This window comes from Conger conger, chromosome 1 (genome assembly GCF_963514075.1).
Source record: "Conger conger chromosome 1, fConCon1.1, whole genome shotgun sequence".
NCBI classification, from domain to species: domain Eukaryota; kingdom Metazoa; phylum Chordata; class Actinopteri; order Anguilliformes; family Congridae; genus Conger; species Conger conger.
The window spans coordinates 85,090,976-85,108,618 of NC_083760.1; the positions used below are offsets into that span (position 1 = coordinate 85,090,976).

At 44.0% G+C, this 17,643-nt stretch overlaps 1 protein-coding gene across 5 annotated transcripts; it reads right to left on the bottom strand.

Moving 5' to 3' along the window:
- Positions 1-437: 437 nt before the first annotated feature.
- Positions 438-12,633, bottom strand: drd2l (dopamine receptor D2 like). 5 transcript variants are annotated; one of them, XM_061242093.1, is made up of 9 exons: positions 12,565-12,633; positions 10,671-10,831; positions 7,749-8,071; positions 6,878-6,987; positions 5,491-5,627; positions 4,667-4,884; positions 3,483-3,566; positions 2,030-2,357; positions 438-1,668 (listed from the first exon to the last, which is right to left on the bottom strand). In XM_061242093.1, the coding sequence occupies exons 3-9, from the start codon at positions 8,052-8,054 to the stop codon at positions 1,472-1,474; spliced, it is 1,380 nt and encodes a 459-aa protein (XP_061098077.1). In that variant the 5' UTR covers positions 8,055-8,071; positions 10,671-10,831; positions 12,565-12,633; the 3' UTR covers positions 438-1,471. The 5 variants fall into 5 exon arrangements, with proteins under 5 accessions (XP_061098077.1, XP_061098069.1, XP_061098053.1 ...); XM_061242085.1 differs by having other exon boundaries at positions 12,529-12,622; XM_061242069.1 differs by lacking the exon at positions 12,565-12,633 and adding an exon at positions 12,294-12,475.
- Positions 12,634-17,643: the final 5,010 nt, after the last annotated feature.

Genomic DNA, 17,643 nt, shown 5'->3' on the forward strand with positions numbered 1-17,643 from the left:
CAAGCAATGCTTTAATAGTTTCATATGTACAGTGAAGGAGTTTCATGTGTTCATAAATGACTGCATTTTCAAAATAGGCGATTGAATATTTACAGCAGAGCAATATTTTATAGCCGTATCGCTTTTTATATAGCACAGTACTGAGATTTGATCTGACCCCATTCATATCTGCATTTTCTTGTCAGCTGCCGTCTCGATCTCTCCTTCTGACACTCTGTTACTCTCAGTTTTGGTCAGAGTTCTTTATTGGTTTTTCCTTCTGTCCACGTTTCCTTAGTCAGCAGCGAGAATATGATATTTGTGTGTTTTCTTTTCTCATATTAAATGTCCTTTTTGTTTGTTTCTACTGCCCTTCTCCCTATACAGCAGCCGACCTCCCACTCACCCCCACCAACCCCCCCACCCCCAACCCCAACCCCCTCTGCGTTGGCAGAGCAGAATATTATGGAAAGGCATGGAGGAACCCTCTGCTGTCAATTATATTTATGAAGGCCTTGTGGAACTTATGGCTGTGAAGGATCGTCATGAAGGCATAGAGGAACTCTCTGCTGTGAAGTGTATTTAGGTCTTAAGGTAAACTTAAAGCTGTAAACAATGTATATAAAGGCCATGCAGAACCCTCATTAGTGTAGGATCTTGATAAAGGCTTTGCAGAACTCAGCAGTGGAGGATCATGATGAAGGCCTTGAGGAACTCAGCAGTGGAGGATCTTGATGAAGCTCTTGAGGAACTCAGCAGTGGAGGATCTTGATGAAGCTCTTGAGGAACTCAGCAGTGGAGGATCCTGATGAAGGCCTTGAGGAACTCAGCAGTAGAGGATCCTGATGAAGGCCTTGAGGAACTCAGCAGTGGAGGATCTTGATGAAGCTCTTGAGGAACTCAGCAGTGGAGGATCTTGATGAAGCTCTTGAGGAACTCAGCAGTGGAGGATCTTGATGAAGGCCTTGAGGAACTCAGCAGTAGAGGATCCTGATGAAGGCCTTGAGGAACTCAGCAGTGGAGGATCTTGATGAAGCTCTTGAGGAACTCAGCAGTGTAGGATCTTCATGAAGGCCTTGAGGAACTCAGCAGTGTAGAATCCTGATGAAGGCCTTGAGGAACTCAGCAGTGTAGGATCTTCATGAAGGCCTTGAGGAACTCAGCAGTGGAGGATCTTGATGAAGGCCTTGAGGAACTCAGCAGTGGAGGATCTTGATGAAGGCATTGAGGAACTCAGCAGTGGAGCATCTTGATGAAGGCCTTGAGGAACTCAGCAGTGGAGGATCTTGATGAAGGCATTGAGGAACTCAGCAGTGGAGCATCTTGATGAAGGCCTTGAATAACTCAGCAGTGGAGGATCTTGATGAAGGCCTTGAGGAACTCAGCAGTGGAGGATCTTGATTAAGGCCTTGAGGAACTCAGCAGTGGAGGATCTTGATTAAGGCCTTGAGGAACTCAGCAGTGTAGGATCTTCATGAAGGCCTTGAGGAACTCAGCAGTGGAGGATCTTGATGAAGGCCTTGCGGAACTCGATGTTGAAGGTGGTGTAGATGACGGGGTTGACGGCGCTGTTGAGGTAGCCCAGCCAGGTGACGGCGCTGTACAGGGTGGGCGAGATGCAGCAGCTGCTGCAGTGGACACGCAGCACATGGGTCAGGAAGAAGGGCAGCCAACAGATGATGAACACGCCTGGGGACATAGCAGTAAGACATCCTGTGATTGGATGTTTCAGAACACATACACGCACACACACTCCAGACTGCTGTTCTGCTCCTGCGCCTTTCTGCTTTTCTGGTTCTGTTCATTCATTCTGTCTTCCCTTCCTCTTTTCTCTCCATTCTTTCTTTACCCATCAAACGTTGCCCCTTCTGTCCTCTCCATCTCCCTTCCTCCATCTGTACTCCTCTCTCTAATGCCCTGTCTCTCTTTCCATCTCCATCTGCCCATCTCTATAACTCACTCTCCTCTCTTTCATGGCTTTCTGCACTCGCTCCGTCTCTATCCCTCTCTCTCAGGGCTCTCCCCACTCCGTCTCCACGCCATCTCTCACCGAGCACTATAGCCAGCATCTGAGTCGCCTTCCTCTCCTTCTGCTGGGACAGCCTCCCCCTCACTCTCTCCTTCACCATCCCTCCCTTCTCCTCCCTCTCTCTGTCCCTCTCCCTCCAACCCTCGCGCCCCCGCATCCCCTCCTCAAACACTGCCCCCCGGGGCACCAGGGCGGAGCGGGGGGCAGGAGGGAGGGGGGGAGCAGGAGAGACGGACACGGACAGAGAGATTTTGGCTCGGGAGGGCTGCTGCCGACCCTGCTCCGTCTGAGCCAGGAAGCAAACAGGCTCCGCCTCCAGAGGGTGCACCACTGCCTCCTTCACCAGAGTCTGTAAGCAACCAAAACAGAGGGGAACGTCATTGTCACTATCCTGAAGGAAAACCCAGTAACCCAGTTTTTTTTTTTTTTTTTTTTTACATTTGCTTGTGAAAGTTTAATTGTTTTTCTTTTTAGCTTATTTGTCTTTTTCTTGCTCTTTCTCCTACTCCTAGCTCCACCTGTCAGGAGAGGCTAGAAAAATTGCCTAGAAAATGATGTGAAGATGGGGAAATAAAAAAATAAAAAAACGAATTAGGTCAAGCTTTCAGAAAAAAAAACTTCTGCAAAGGATGTGCTGATGATGTGGGAGATTGGGAATTCATAACTTTTACATTTAGCTCCAAGAAGGAACATTTCACGGGTTGGAATGTTGTTAAAGATGGTGGATCATTTCTGGGTCACGAGAAAGGAAAAGAAAAACGAGGATAAAAATAAGAGACTGGAATGAGCCCAGTGTCAGACAAATGAGTTACTGCCAGGGCCCAGTTCTGTCAATATTTCACCAGCAGACATGTTCAGAGCCTGAATTATTTATCTCTCCATTTCTCTGACTCAGTCCAGTTTGGTTCGGTCCTGTTTGGTTGTGATGTGGAAAGGCTCTGCAATGGATTTGCGACCTGCTCAATCCTGTAACCCTGTCCTTCATCCACTGCATAGGATAGGCTCCAGCACACACCCACCCAAGGGACCCTGGCTAGGAGGTGATCAAGGAAATGGATGGATGGATGGTGAGGTAATGACTTATCTCATCATACTTATTAAAGAATGCATAGCCTGTAAATGAAAATGATGCCTGATTATATTTCACTGCCCAGCCCATATATAGATATTGTTGTATTGTATTAGATATTGCATTGTTGTACTCGGGGTATTCTAGCTGCCAACCGTGTGGTATGCTAGTTCAGAAGTTGATTGTTGTATTCCGATTGTATCTGTATGGTCACGCTTGGACTTGGAAACGTACTGTCCTCTCAGGTCCTCTTCACACTTGTACTTGTGTTTGAACTGCACTTTGTTGTACGTCGCTCTGGATGAGAGCATCGGCTAAATGCTTTGTAATGTAATGTAGCACTATGTTATCATACAGTACATCATACAGAATTGACATTCCCTCTCTCTTCTTTTGGGGACTCACCACTTTCTTGCGGTGAGGGGCTGCCTCAGGGGGCTTAAGTATGAGAGTACAGAGCTTCACGTCTTCAGGGTGGGTGCACTTATTCTGGGGAGAGAAAGAAGGGAAGGGGGGACAAGTGGATGAGATGAGAGGGAGGAAAGAGAGATGGAGAAGATAATGGGAGGATAAGGAGATGCAGAGGTCATGGACAAAAACAGAGGAGGAAAGATGGACAGAATATGACATTACATTACGTTATTGGCATTTGGCAGACACTCTTATCCAGAGCGACGTACAGTTGATGAGACTAAGCAGGAGACAATCCTCCCCCGGAGCAATGCAGGGTTAAGGGCCTTGCTCAAGGGCCCAACGGCTGTGCGAATCTTATTGTGGCTCCATCGGGGATCGAACCACCGACTCGGACAATATTGGGATTCAAAAGCAATAGAGAAAGAAAACATATGCCAAAATACCATATATCTCTATCTCAATTCCAAACAAGATAAGCAATATGCTGGTTGCAATTTAGCTACCTCGGACAAGTGTCATTCATGCTTTGTGATTAAGATGCGTCCCGGGATTAGAACCACGGACCTTGCGGGTCCCAGTCATGTACCTTAACCACTACGCTACAGGCCGCCCCATGAGGATGAAACACAAGTGTAAGACTCACAATAGAATGTTACAACTTCACTATTTTATATATTTTTCATTGATAAATGATAATATGATGTGATCATTTATCAATTATCAGTATCATTGTTTGCCGTTTACTGTACAAACAATGTGCGTTGGCAATATGCAGTTAATTATTAAAATAGTCATAATAAGAAAGCACTGAAAATAAAACATGGAGCACTCATTACATTATAATACATTACATTACATTACAGGCATTTGGCAGGCGCTCTCATCCAGAATGACAAACATCAAAGTGCATACCCATCACCAGGGACAAGTGTGCTGAAAGACCCTAGAGGGAAGTACAGTTCCAAGTGCTAGGAATGACCACATAGATAAAAAAAATTGATGAGGCGAACAAAGGAAAGTAGCAATAAAACCATCTTAGCAAACATAACGCTAGCAATAATAAAGCGACAACAAACAGCACAGTCAGAGTCAGAGAACGAGGGGAGATTAGCGTCCTCGACAGACCCGCAGAAGACCCCAATCACAACACATCAGCGACTGTTTTTTTTCCTCACCTTCCTCTGCCTCTGGCCCTCGCCAGGCTCCGCCCCTCCCTGCACGTGGAGGGCGTGTCTGCGGGGCGGGGCTGTGCGTCGCCCCCGGCGACGCAGGACCACGCAGATCTGCGCGTACACCAGCAGGGTCACGATGAAGGGCACGTAGAAGGAGGCCACGGAGGAATAGACCACGAAGGCCGGGTCCGCGATACTGCACTTCCACACCTCTCGACTGGCTGAGGAGGTACAGACACAGCATTTATACTGTACTTATATACCACTGGACTGTCTGAGGAGTGCAGACACAGCTGTACTGCACTTATATACCACTCGACTGGCTGAGGAGGTACAGACACAGCATTTATACTGCACTTATATACCTCTCGACTGGCTGGGAGGTACAGACACAGCATTTATACTGTACTTATATACCACTGGATTGGCTGAGGAGTACAGACAAAGTATTTATACTGTACTTATATACCACTGGACTGGCTGAGGAGGTACAGACACAGCTGTACTGCACTTATATACCACTCGACTGGCTGAGGAGGTACAGACACAGCATTTATACTGCACTTATATACCTCTCGACTGGCTGGGAGTTACAGACACAGCATTTATACTGCACTTATATACCTCTCGACTGGCTGGGAGGTACAGACACAGCATTTATACTGTACTTATGTACCTTTCGACTGGCTGAGGAGGGGTTGTTCTTTAAGTGAAGCAGTCACCGCACTCTTTGTCAAACGTTGTTGTGCTGACGGCCTCCGGGGGGTTGTACTGGTTTGGGAGACTGCTTGCTTCTTCTATGGTCATGAGGGTGTTAGAGTGTGTACCTGTGTTGTTGAGTCCGAACAGCAGGGGGCAGGAGATGGCGAAGGAGAGGAACCAGACCACAGCGATCATAAGAGCCACTCTCCTCCGGGAGCTGTACCTCGTGTTATACAGCAAGGGCATGGCCACTGCAGTGTACCTTTAAATACACACCCACACACACACTACAGTCAGCTAAAACATGATGGGCGATGATGATAATGAAGAAGACAGTGATTTTATTAAGTCCTGGCACCATACAAGGTGCATAGGCCATCCAAATAATACAATGGGTATTGGATATTTAAAACATAAAAACAGGGGGAAAAAAACATTTTGAAACTTTTCAGAGGAAAGGTTTAAGAGAGGAGGTAATGATTTTAGTGCATGTAGAAGTATACGAAGAAAGGCACGGAAGGTTAAAAACAGACATGGACATTAATAATCCACAGAGGATCTGATATCCCTGCAGTCCGTTCCTACCCCTGATACCACTTATCTCCCTGCAGCATGCAAAAACACACTTCCCCCCACAGAACGATCGAGCGGAGAGTTCACCACCCCCATCCTTGTCCCCCTGGCCCTCTCAGACCCAGCTAGGGTAGATGAACGCTTGTGTCCTACTGCTACTTCACCAGTCCGTGTGAATTACTGCTTTTGAATGTGACGGCTTTCTGCAGAAGATGAAGGTGCAGACTGCTGGGGTAGGTTATGAAGCAGAGAGACGGTTTTACTGTTAAAGCTATTGATCTTCTATATTGACCTTGACACCAGCCTTGACTACATCTAATTTCACGTGTAATCTGCTCGCAGCTTGGGTAACATGTCATACAGCCTGCGAATGAGAGAGAGAGAGAGAGCGAAAGAGGGAGAGAGGGAGAGAGAAAGTGAGTGTGTGTGAAAGAGAGAAAGAGAGAGGAGAGATAGAGAGAGATAGAGCGAGCGAGTAAGAGAGCAGGAGAGAGAGAGAGAAAGAGAGACAGAGACAGAGACAGAGACTACACTGAATGCTAACTATCAGGGGATGCTGCCAGTGAATGTGTGTGTATTATGCCCAGAACCATTTTGAACTTGCTTGGAACAATTAAATTCAATGAGACTGTTTGAGTGTTTGGGAAACAAATAAACACTGGAATTAATTCCTACACAGATGACCCAGTCCGGCTGTAATGAATACCTTCAAATCGCAGCTAACAGTTTGCACTGCGACCTCATATTCTTTGGTCCCCCCCCCTAAAATCTGAGTACACCCTCCCCCCCACAATCAGAGCAGTCTATACCCAGGGCAGGGGAACATCTCCATCACTGTGATCTCAAACGAACCAAACGGCAAACAAAATGGAATTTCTCACAATGCTCTTGGAAGCATCGTGATTTAGCTGGGAAGGGGGGTGGCGAGACAGCCCTCACCTGTCGATGCTGATGGCACAGAGGTTGAGAATGCTAGCCGAGCACATCATGACATCCAGCGTCAGCAGGATGTCACAGTATATGGGGCTGAACCTCCAACCGCCCATCACCTGCAGCAGAAAAGAGTCTTACTGGCACACAGGAGAAGATGAAGGTCACATCACCCACTGTCACCGAGGGATAGTTTATGACGGACAGCTTCAATAAGACAGGTTATCGAGGAGTCTCACCGAGACATTAGATGAGTAAGTGGTTTATTACAGACAGTTTTTATGGGACATAGGAGATATATCAAAAGCAGCACTTTCCTGCTAGGACAGCGATATAAAAAAAAAGAACAAAGTGGTTTGGTAAAAACAACAAGAAACATAACCTATAGGGACTATAAATGCATGACACCAATGGAGAGGAGAGTGAGAGAAAGTGTGAAGAAATTACGGGAAAGACTGAAGGGGGATAAAACAGCGGTGATCACACACTGAAACTGAGAAAAAGAGGTGTACGGCATTTCTAAAGCAGAGCTGCCCAACCCTGCTCCCAGAGGCCTACATGCAGGTTTTCATTTTCAGCCCATATTTTGTCACGACACCTCTAGCTGTTGAATGAGCTTTGATTTGTTAGTTAAAGCCTCCACATTACATCTCAAGGAGGAACTGCACTGGGCAGCCGTGATCTAAGCAACATCACAGGACCGTCAAACAGGAGGATAGCAAAAAGATAAGGCATGAAAGAAAAGAACGGCAGGGCAGTGCAAAAAAAAAAAAGAAAAGAAAAGAGGCGTAACAAAGTCGAAAGGGAGAAGGAGGGAGGCAGCGCGGGGTCGCACACGCAGGATGGACAGACGGACGGATGGACGGACGGACAGACGGACCTCCAGGTAAACGCCCCAGGGCATGACCAGCGTGGCCAGCAGGAGGTCAGACACGGCCAGGGACACGATGAGGTAGTTGGTGGTGGTCTGCAGGGCGCGCTCCCGCGACACGGCCAAGCACACCAGCACGTTCCCGAAGACCACGCAGAAGATGAGCAGCACCAGCAGGACGGCGTAGAAGTTGTACGGAGGGGAGGACTGCGAGGAGGAGCTGGAGTTGGAGAGCAGGGAGCAGGGAGAGACGGGCGGGGGGAGGGAGGGAGAGGGGGAGAAGTCCTCCTCCAGGGACAGATTAGTCTCAACCATCCTGGAGTAGTGCTGATCTGGAGAGAGAAATAAAAACTTTTTTTTTATGTCCCCTTAATTTAAACACTGCAGAAGAAAGTATTTACCAATGACCTTCAAACCATAACAATGTTCCCAAAAGAAATTAAAAACAAAACACCAAGAATGATTTCAAGGAACCAAATAATACGCCCAATAAAATCAATGGGTAGCTATAAAACCATAAAGAAAACCAAAGAGACTTTTGTCTTGCCTGTATTAACCATACAGTATATGGAAGAAGGATGATTTCATCCTCCATATATGTTTATGGAGGACAGCTTCATAACCTCAAACTTTGTTCAAAGCATTTGTTAAAACGCGACCCTGTGTTGTACACTGAATAAGGGTTGTCATAAAAACAAAATACAGTACTTTGAAATAGCCAGAGCTACTGGAACGCCATCACAACGCAACTGGATCACGGCACAACCACAATTTTTGGATAGGATGGCTTTGATTTGGCACGCCCTCTCTGCTGGAGTGCAGCAATGCCTGGACCCCCCCCCCCCCCCCACCGTCTGGTCCCCAAAAACAGTGCAAGGAGCAATTGTCTGGTCCTGTTAATGAATCAGGGACTGATGACCCTGGAAGGCGGGGCTGTGAGGCCCTGACCTCGCCGCGGCGAGGTGGAAACCACATCATTATTGGCTATCGATCACTTGTCAGCCTCCCACAAATGCTGCTGTGGCCCTTTGGCTTCAGACAAGTGAGTCTTTACGTGGAAAGCCAGGGCAATCATGAGCAAGGACACACTCAGCCACACACAGGCACCCTCCCGCTTACAGGTTCTGTACGGGTCGGCAGACTCACTGTCCCTTAATACGTTATTGTGGGTTAATTAGTTCAGCTGAACCTACTATAGATCATTTGTTTTATATTCTTGGGAGAATGATACGATGCGTAACTCCTCCTAAATAAAGTGTGTAATTAATAACAAAGTAATGTAAACTGAGGAAATGTTGAACGTTAAATGTCCATCACCCCCGCTGACATTACTATGTTCGTAAAAAGGTGGATGGAGGATCTCAGACATGGCACACAACAAGTAACACCTGATGTAAGGCAGTTCATTAAGCATGAGGAATGAATTATCATGTATGATGTGATTTGCTGAACTATTCTTCCAAAATATGTCTCACAGAGAAACTTCACAGATGTAAAATAGAATATATTATATGGATTGGGAGGTTGACTATTACATTACATAAAAGTCATTTAGCAGACACTCTTATCCAGGACGATGTACAATAAAATTACAATAATCAATTGCAAATCAGAACCAGGGACAAGCACGTTGAAGACCCTAGAGGAAAGCACAGTTCCAAGTCCTAGAGTGACCACATAGATAAAACTTGAAGCCTTGAAGAGTAAATCAACTTTCCAAGTATACATACATTGGCAGCTCGAATACCCCGAATACTAAAATAATTACATACACGCGTAATTATAAACTATAGCATGCACATAGCTTTAATGGCGAATTTGAACAATGATAACAGTGTGTGAAGGACACATTCACTTGGAACATCTTTCTATAGCACGACACAATAAGGTGTTGGTTACAGTGCATGCACACAGTCTACAGAGAAGCTTGCAATACAAGTTAAGGAATGAATCCCATACAATTTAGGACATGAATCCCAATGAATCTTCCAAGGACTCGTCTTATTGAAAAAAAAAAAGCGGAGTAGCCAGTGGTATCCCTCATCTGCTGATAAGATCGAGTTTATCTACACTCAATAGGAATGCAGGAATGCATTTTCATGTAAAATGTTTATTGTTGTTCCAACATAAGTGTACATTATTCTTTAGCGTTGTGTTTCCTAAAATGGTTTTATAGATATAATCCTTCATTGTCAGATTAATCTACAAGCCTCAAATCCTTATCTTTGTTGTATCCTTAGCACTTGAATCTGTACTTCCCTCTACAGTCTTTCACCGCACTTGTCCCGGGTAAGGATTTGCACTTTGCCGCTTTGTACATCACTCTGGATAAGAGAGGCTGTAAAATGCATATAATGTAAAAAAAAATGGATTGCAAGCGTTCATCAACTTTCAGACATTTCAGAAGGTTGACGGCATTCTTCATAGAGCTCACATGTGGGACCAGGGGCATCGTTCAGGGTTTTGGGCCATGAAAGGATCTCACCTTGTGCCTAGGGGCGGCCTGTAGCGTAGTGGTTAAGGTAAATGACTGGGACATGCAACTGGGTCGGTGGTTCTAATCCCGGTGTAGCCACAATAAAATCTGCCACAGCAAGGCCCTTAACCCTGCATTGCCCCAGGGGAGGATTGTCTTCTGCTTAGACTAATCAACTGTCTGTCGCTCTGGACAAGAGCGTCTGCCAAATGCCAATAATGTAACTTGCGGAGTGTGATGTAGCCAGAGATGACCATTTTAAAACAGTAATTCTGCTGTCTGGTTGATTTCGAGGTGTGCCTGAGGGTAATGACCTTGATCCACAACCATATTTGACAGCAGTTGTGTGTGTGCGGTAGTGAATAATTGACTACAGAGTTGATTGAAGGAGGCAGGATCCATGTCTCACTGCGCACCGGTGAACACCTCTGATCAATCGTCAGCCCAGCGTCTACCTGAACGAGCTGTAAATGAAGTATGTCCTCTGTGCTCAATGCCTGAACGAGCCGAGGAGATGGCTGGCGGCCTAACAGCAGCACGTACAGCACAGTCGATCACAGTGAGTCTGGTTGACTAGGGAGAGGCCACAGCAATGAGGCCGGCTCATAAATACAACCTGGGATGAGAAAGAAAATCTATTTCAGGGTCAGAGAAATACAGTACTATATGTGCAGATTGAATAAAACTGTACCACAAGATTAGCAAACACAGAGACAAAGAGGAAACGTGCAATCATATGAATCAATGATGAATTATTGTCAAGGTCCGATTCAAACATACAGTACAGGTACACAAAGGCATAGCCCACTCAGCAAAGAACATCCAGGCCTGTACAACATAATGAATGGACAACTTTTTTTTAAATAAATGTTTTTGTTTATAACATTTTTTTTTTTAACCCTCTTAAGAACCTCAACCACTTCAGTTTGACAGGTCACCCACCAGCCACGCAAGATTTCCTAGGTAGCAAAACCGGAGTAAGATCAGACGGCCACACTGGATTGGCCGATTGTGATATTAGCCAGGACACTGGGAGTTTGTTAGACCTTTTATTAGCACATTACATTACATTAATGACATTTGGTAGACGCTCTTATCCAGAGCGACGTACAGTTGATTAGACTAAGCAGGAGACAATCCTCCCCTGGGGCAATGCAGGGTTAAGGGCCTTGCTCAAGGGCCCAACAGCTGTGCGGATCTTATTGTGGCTCCACCGGGGATCGAACCACCGACTCGGACAATATTGGGATTCAAAAGCAATAGAGAAAGAAAACATATGCCAAAATACCATATATCTCTATCTCAATTCCAAACAAGATAAGCAATATGCTGGTTGCAATTTAGCTACCTCTGACAAGTGTCATTCATGTTTTTGTGATTAAGATTTACATTTAAAAAAAGTGTTAATCTATGAAAATCTAGGTAGGTGGTCATGCAGTCGATTATTCAAACAGATAGCCTACTCTCAATTATTTTTCATATTTATCATATTACAGGCTGTTCAAAGAAACCATGTAAACAAGAAGACAGACAGATCAAACCCACAAACAGAAACACGAAACATTTGTGCAATGGTTTCGGCTCGTTTTAAAACAAAAGTGTATATCTTCCACATTGGATTCTACTGCTTCTCGTTTGATTTTATGCTTGGTGCTGCCGGTAAGTTTGTGAGAAGAGAGCTGCGTCACCTAGCCTGCTGGACGCATGGCTGCCAAACCCTGCTCAACGAGACCAGCTCAGCGAGTGACCTCGTTGAGCTGCTAATTAGCTAGTAGAACGGGGTACAAAAACGGGGTTTAAATGAAAACCTACAGGACGGTAGATCTCCAGGAACAGTGTCGGACAGTCTAGTGTCAAGGCACATACGATGGAACTGGTGGAGTGACACAGGTAGGCCTTCAACTGGACACAAATGGTACAATTTCGCCAGAAATCGCACGGTTTCTTGTTTCTCCACATCAAGGTAGGCTAACCGGCTAAATTAAAGTTATAATTTCGTTCCGGGATTTCGTCGCACAGGACATTAAACGCATGGCGCACGCTCAAACAAGGAGCGGAAAAGTGGAAATTTAAATTACCTTGATGTGTTTTTATTTCGGCGCCGTTGCCTCTTAAAGCCAGTATTAATTAAAACGAATTATGCAAATGTAGATGCTAATTCAAAAGCGCTCGTTGCTGAAGTGGATTGCCTATGCATAGAGGGCTTCTTTGAAAAGGTTAGCGACACGGACTGTTCTCTCTCATTTCCCCTTCCCACTCTCTCGCACACATCTTCTCCCCTCTCTAATAGGCAAACCACACGCATCGATTCACCTCGATTATTCAGTCTCGCTTAATACTCCGATCTACCTGTCCTTTTCGCATGGCCATCCCGTTTAGAATCTCTTCCTTCATGTAGGCGATGTAGTTACACTGACGCTAATATCCCGAAAGGCTACCAATTTAAACAATTAGGTACTAGGCCTTTTTCCAAGAAATATATCCGATACAACTGGTCAAGTTAATGAGTTTACTACTCTATACAACTTATACTTAAAGTGTATAGGCTACAAGGGAAACATTACCTAAACATGAATAAGACTTTTGGAATGTAACTGAACTCGCTATCTAGGCCTATATGGCAATTTAGACTGTTTAATTTAATAGACTTACATAGACTATTTTTTGGTTGCTTATTTATAACTATTAATGATAAACAGATCATATAATATATGGTATATGAGCAGTGTTCTTCCAGTAGCCTGCATTAATATTTAAATTGTTGCAGCCCAAATATTTATTCTTCTTGGTCATTCAATCTCCGTACATTCAAAGATATAGTTCAGGCTATAGTTCAGCGATGATAAAAAAAAACAAACAATCCACTTATCTTACATAGGGCTATGACGATAAGTGAAATACCTTTATTAATGCGGCATATCCACACAGAAGATTATTTTTAAAACATTATTGCTGCCTATGTGTTTCGGCTTGATTAGCCTTCGTCAGGGTATGATCTATATTTAAGTTCTTTTTGGCCTTATCAGTCAAAGAATATGATGCGGTCCCAACATCAGCTATGTGAATTTCTCGAAACTGTTCATCAAGAAGTGAGTGACCCATTCAAGCAAGGATTTGGGCAAAAGTGAAACCACTGTAGCAGGTACAGTCTCTTCCAAGAGTATTGGAACAGCAAGGTAAATTCCTTTGTTTTTCATATACACTGAAGACAATTGAGTTTGAGGTCAAATGATGTACATGAGGTGACAGATCCGAATTTCAGCTTTCCTGGTACTTTTATCCACATTTGTTGAACAGCTTATAATATATCACCTTTTGTATCAGACAACCACGTTCTTAGGTGAGTAAAAGTATGACAGTGTTTCTTGTTCCCCAGATTTGGTTAAACAATAAATATTTATGAATGTTTACTCTTGGTTTTAGCCTTGGGTTTTGCCTGTGAAGACTGCATTTGTGTTAGAATAGATAAACTAACAGGAAGACCAGAGAGCTGACTTTTGGAGAAAAGCAAGATATTTTATTTTGAAGCTTAGAAAAGAGATCAAAGCCATTGGACAAGCATTGGGGATCGCTTGTTCAACAACTTGGAATGTCCTGAAAAATAAACTGGTGTACTGACATCAAACAGGTTGACCAAGGAAAACCACAGCAGTTGATGACAGAAACAGTGTGAGAGCTGTGAAGAAAACCCCCAAAACATCAGTCAGTGACATTGCAATCAACCATTCAAAGACTTGGAGAGCAGCAATATAGAAGCTATACCACAAGATGCAAACCACTCGTCAGCAGTAAGAATCGAAAGGCGAGATTACAATTTGCAAAGAAGGAGAGAGATGAGCAACAAAATTTCTGTAACAAAGTTTTATGGACTGAGACCAAGATTAACCTCTACCAAGGTGATGGAAAGGCCAACTTACGGAGAAATGCATCCAAAATAATTGGGAGGAAATTCATCATGCGACAAGACAGTGACCCAAAGCACACTGCCAACACAACTTCTTCATTAGGGAGAAAACATGGAAGGTTCTAGATTGGCCTAGTCAATCTCCAAACCTTAATTTAATTGAGCATGCATTTCACCTCCTGAAGGGGAAAAACCCCCTTAACAAACAACAACTGAAAGAGGAAGTAAAAGCCTGGAAAAATCTTACAAAATAAAAATGCAACGGTTTGGTGATGTCAGTGGGTTGCAGGCTTGATGCAGTTATTGCAAGCAAGGAATATTTTACCAAATATTAAGTGTTATTTACTTTAATATATTTAAATACTCTCTGTTCCAATACTTTCGCTCACCTAAAAATTGGGTGGTCTGATACCAAAGGTGCTATGTTCTAAGTAGTTTAACACATCTAGTTGTAAATACCAGTGAATAAAATCTGAAATTCTGATGCTCTTGTCTCGTGTTCATCTTTTTACCTTAACCCAAAATGTATTCAGTGTATTGCAAAAATAAAGGAATTGGCCTTGCTGTTCCAGTACCTTTGGAGGGGACTGTATGTCTTCACTCTCAGAAATAACAGTGGAGGTACTTTTTCTTTTTGGAGGAACACATTTCCCAAATGCAGCCTGAAAGTTCATAATGTTCTATTTGGGTAGGTCGACTCACCAGTACATTTTTTACAAGAAAAAGGAAAAAAGTACAAAGATGTACTGTGACTCCTTTGGCAGACTTCTGGATTTTAATCCCACTGGTCATATTCTCTGCAGTGGGTAGCACTGCCGCCTCACAGCAAGGAGGTCCTGGGTTCGAATCCCTGTCAGCCGGGGCCTCTCTGTGTGGAGTTTGCATGTTCTCCCCGTGTTTGCGTGGGTTTCCTCCGGGTACTCCGGTTTCCTCCCACAGTCCAAAGACATGCAGGTTAGGCTGATTGGAGAGTCTAAATTGCCCATAGGTATGAATGTGTGAGTGAATGGTGTGTGTGCGCTGCGATGGACTGGCAACCTGTCCAGGGTGTATTCCTGCCTTTCGCCCAATGTATGCTGGGATAGGCTCCAGCCCCCCTGCGACCCTGTTCAGGATAAGCGGGTTAAGATAATGGTTGGATGGATGGATGGTCATATTCTTGATGGTTGATGGTAAATGGAAACAATTGGTAGGACATTTCAGATCAGGTATGTCCTCAGTGTGGTGTGACCATTGTTTTACTTTTTGTTTCACACTGGGGGAAGTTGGTAGTTAATTAGTGAGTAACTGCCCCTCTCCATTGCAATAAAAAAAAACTGTGTTCATAACAGCATTAACATGGCAACGTTTGTTATGTTTTGCTAAGAAACTGGATCCAACAAGTAATACATCTCAGCTGTAACACTAAGGACACCATGAATATAGTGTGATGCCTTCCTATATGAAAGCGTATAGGGGCAGTATTTGGATTGGTTGTGAAGGTAAGTTGGTTGTGCTTTGTAGTGGCTATGTATCTTATCTCTTTACAAAAACAGTGTCGTATGACTGGAGCCAGATAGACATTATAATATCAAACATGGTCAGAGACACGGGCAGGGTTGGAATTAAAATGGAGAAAAGATGGCTATTCATTTTTTATTGCTCATTAAAATTGTATTCTCTGGCTAATGAAATAACCCCAGGGAACAATGGCAGCTGAGAACTAGGGTAATAAATAAAATATTTTTCAGTCTACTTGTCTGTCCCAGTCAGAAGGAGACGGTTATGAGCAGATAAAACAAAATAGACAACCAAAAAAAAGATAAATTCATAGAGGAAATAAAAGTATGAGACAGGCAGATAAAACATTTAACAAAAAAAGAGGTACAAGGGACAAAATGTTCTGTCTTATCCAAGACCAAATGTCACTACATGTATAACTAGGGACATACCGACCTGTCCCATTGAAGAAACTAAAAAAACCTTTGGTTTACCAAGGGACAAACACACCAAACACATCCGAAAGACTGAATCTAACCACAGGTTTAACTAGGGACAAACTGACATGTTACACCCAATAAAGACTGAATAACTACAGATGGCTACAGCTGTGCTCCAGGCTACAATTATGTGGAGATTGATCTGTATTAAATTAAGGGAACCATTTGATATTTTCACAGCACAAATGCACACGAACAGGCTGATATATGACATAGAAGGAGAGTATTTTTTCTGATTCATGCTGTATGGAGACATCTGCTCACCGATGCCACTGAATATGAGCTCAAGGTATTCAAGATTATTACAAAACCAGATAGGGAACAGAAAAAAGTAATCCCAAATCAGTAGCAAAGAGATGAACATTCACTTACTTTCAATGTGCCACAATATCTTCCAGTTCCATGTCCTTCAAGAGAAATAATGAATAATATTTAAAGAAAAAAAAAAGAACAATGCGGTCAGTTCTCCCGCCTGTACTCAAACTGATTTTCACATTACTGCTCACTCTGCCTCTGCGATTCAGTTGGTCTAAATCTCTCTGTCTCTCTCAGCTCTATCCCTGCTCTTTAACTCCAGAGATACTCAACACTCTCAGTCTGTCTCTGGGTAATGTTTTAGAAGAATATTCTTCCCCCCCCCTCTCTCTCGCTCTCTCAGCAATTTATCAGTCTCCTCCCACTGCTACCTCCTCTACCTGCAGTCGGTGTGGTTGTGTTTGTGTCCCAGAGCGCATTTGGCTTCCGCCGTGTCGCTGAGCCCTTCGGTCTCTGCTGCATCCTGTCCTGTCTGTCTCAGTAGAGCCAGGTTACATTTCTTCATTGGACAATTGGAATACCGCATAATGGCTGGGATTGAAAGAAAATCGATGCATGAAATAAAAACACTAAGTGAATTGAGTGTCTCCTTCATTGGATTTATTACGTGTTACCGTTTTACTTCGGTTAACTGCAGAGGCCAGAACACAGAAAAAAGCAAGCCAGCCCTGAAGAAACTCTATCAACACAGTCCAGATTAAGGGTTTGGGGGAACTGTGGGCTTTCAATTTGTACAGGCATCTACAGTATGTAATTTCAAACCTGAAAAAATAAAAGCAGTTAAGGATGTGTTAAAAAAAACAACAAAAAAACTTGTTTGTAACAAGTTACAAGGATTCCACCTGTCATTGTGATTAGTATATTGAAAGAAAGGCATATGAGGGAGACTCCTCCTTGTTAAGAAAATTAGAGCTCATCATTTCTACTTCTGGTGCAAGAAGGCTCCAAAGATGATCCCTTCAAACTTCAGATTCTCCAGACTGTGTCTGCTGTGCCCGGCAATGGAGGAGCATTGCCGGTGAGAGACAGAGGAAAAACCCAAGGCTATGATTGAAAGTTTATTCATGCCATGGTGAAAGCTTTTCCACCAGCACATAAATCTATCATGCGGCCCTGAACGGTAGCAGGAAGGCACCCTTAAGAGCCTTCGTGAGCTCCCAACCTCCACGAAGGGGGTCGGCGTCCATTTTATTTTCCTGTCATTCTTTCCAGGCGAAGCGATGAATCAAA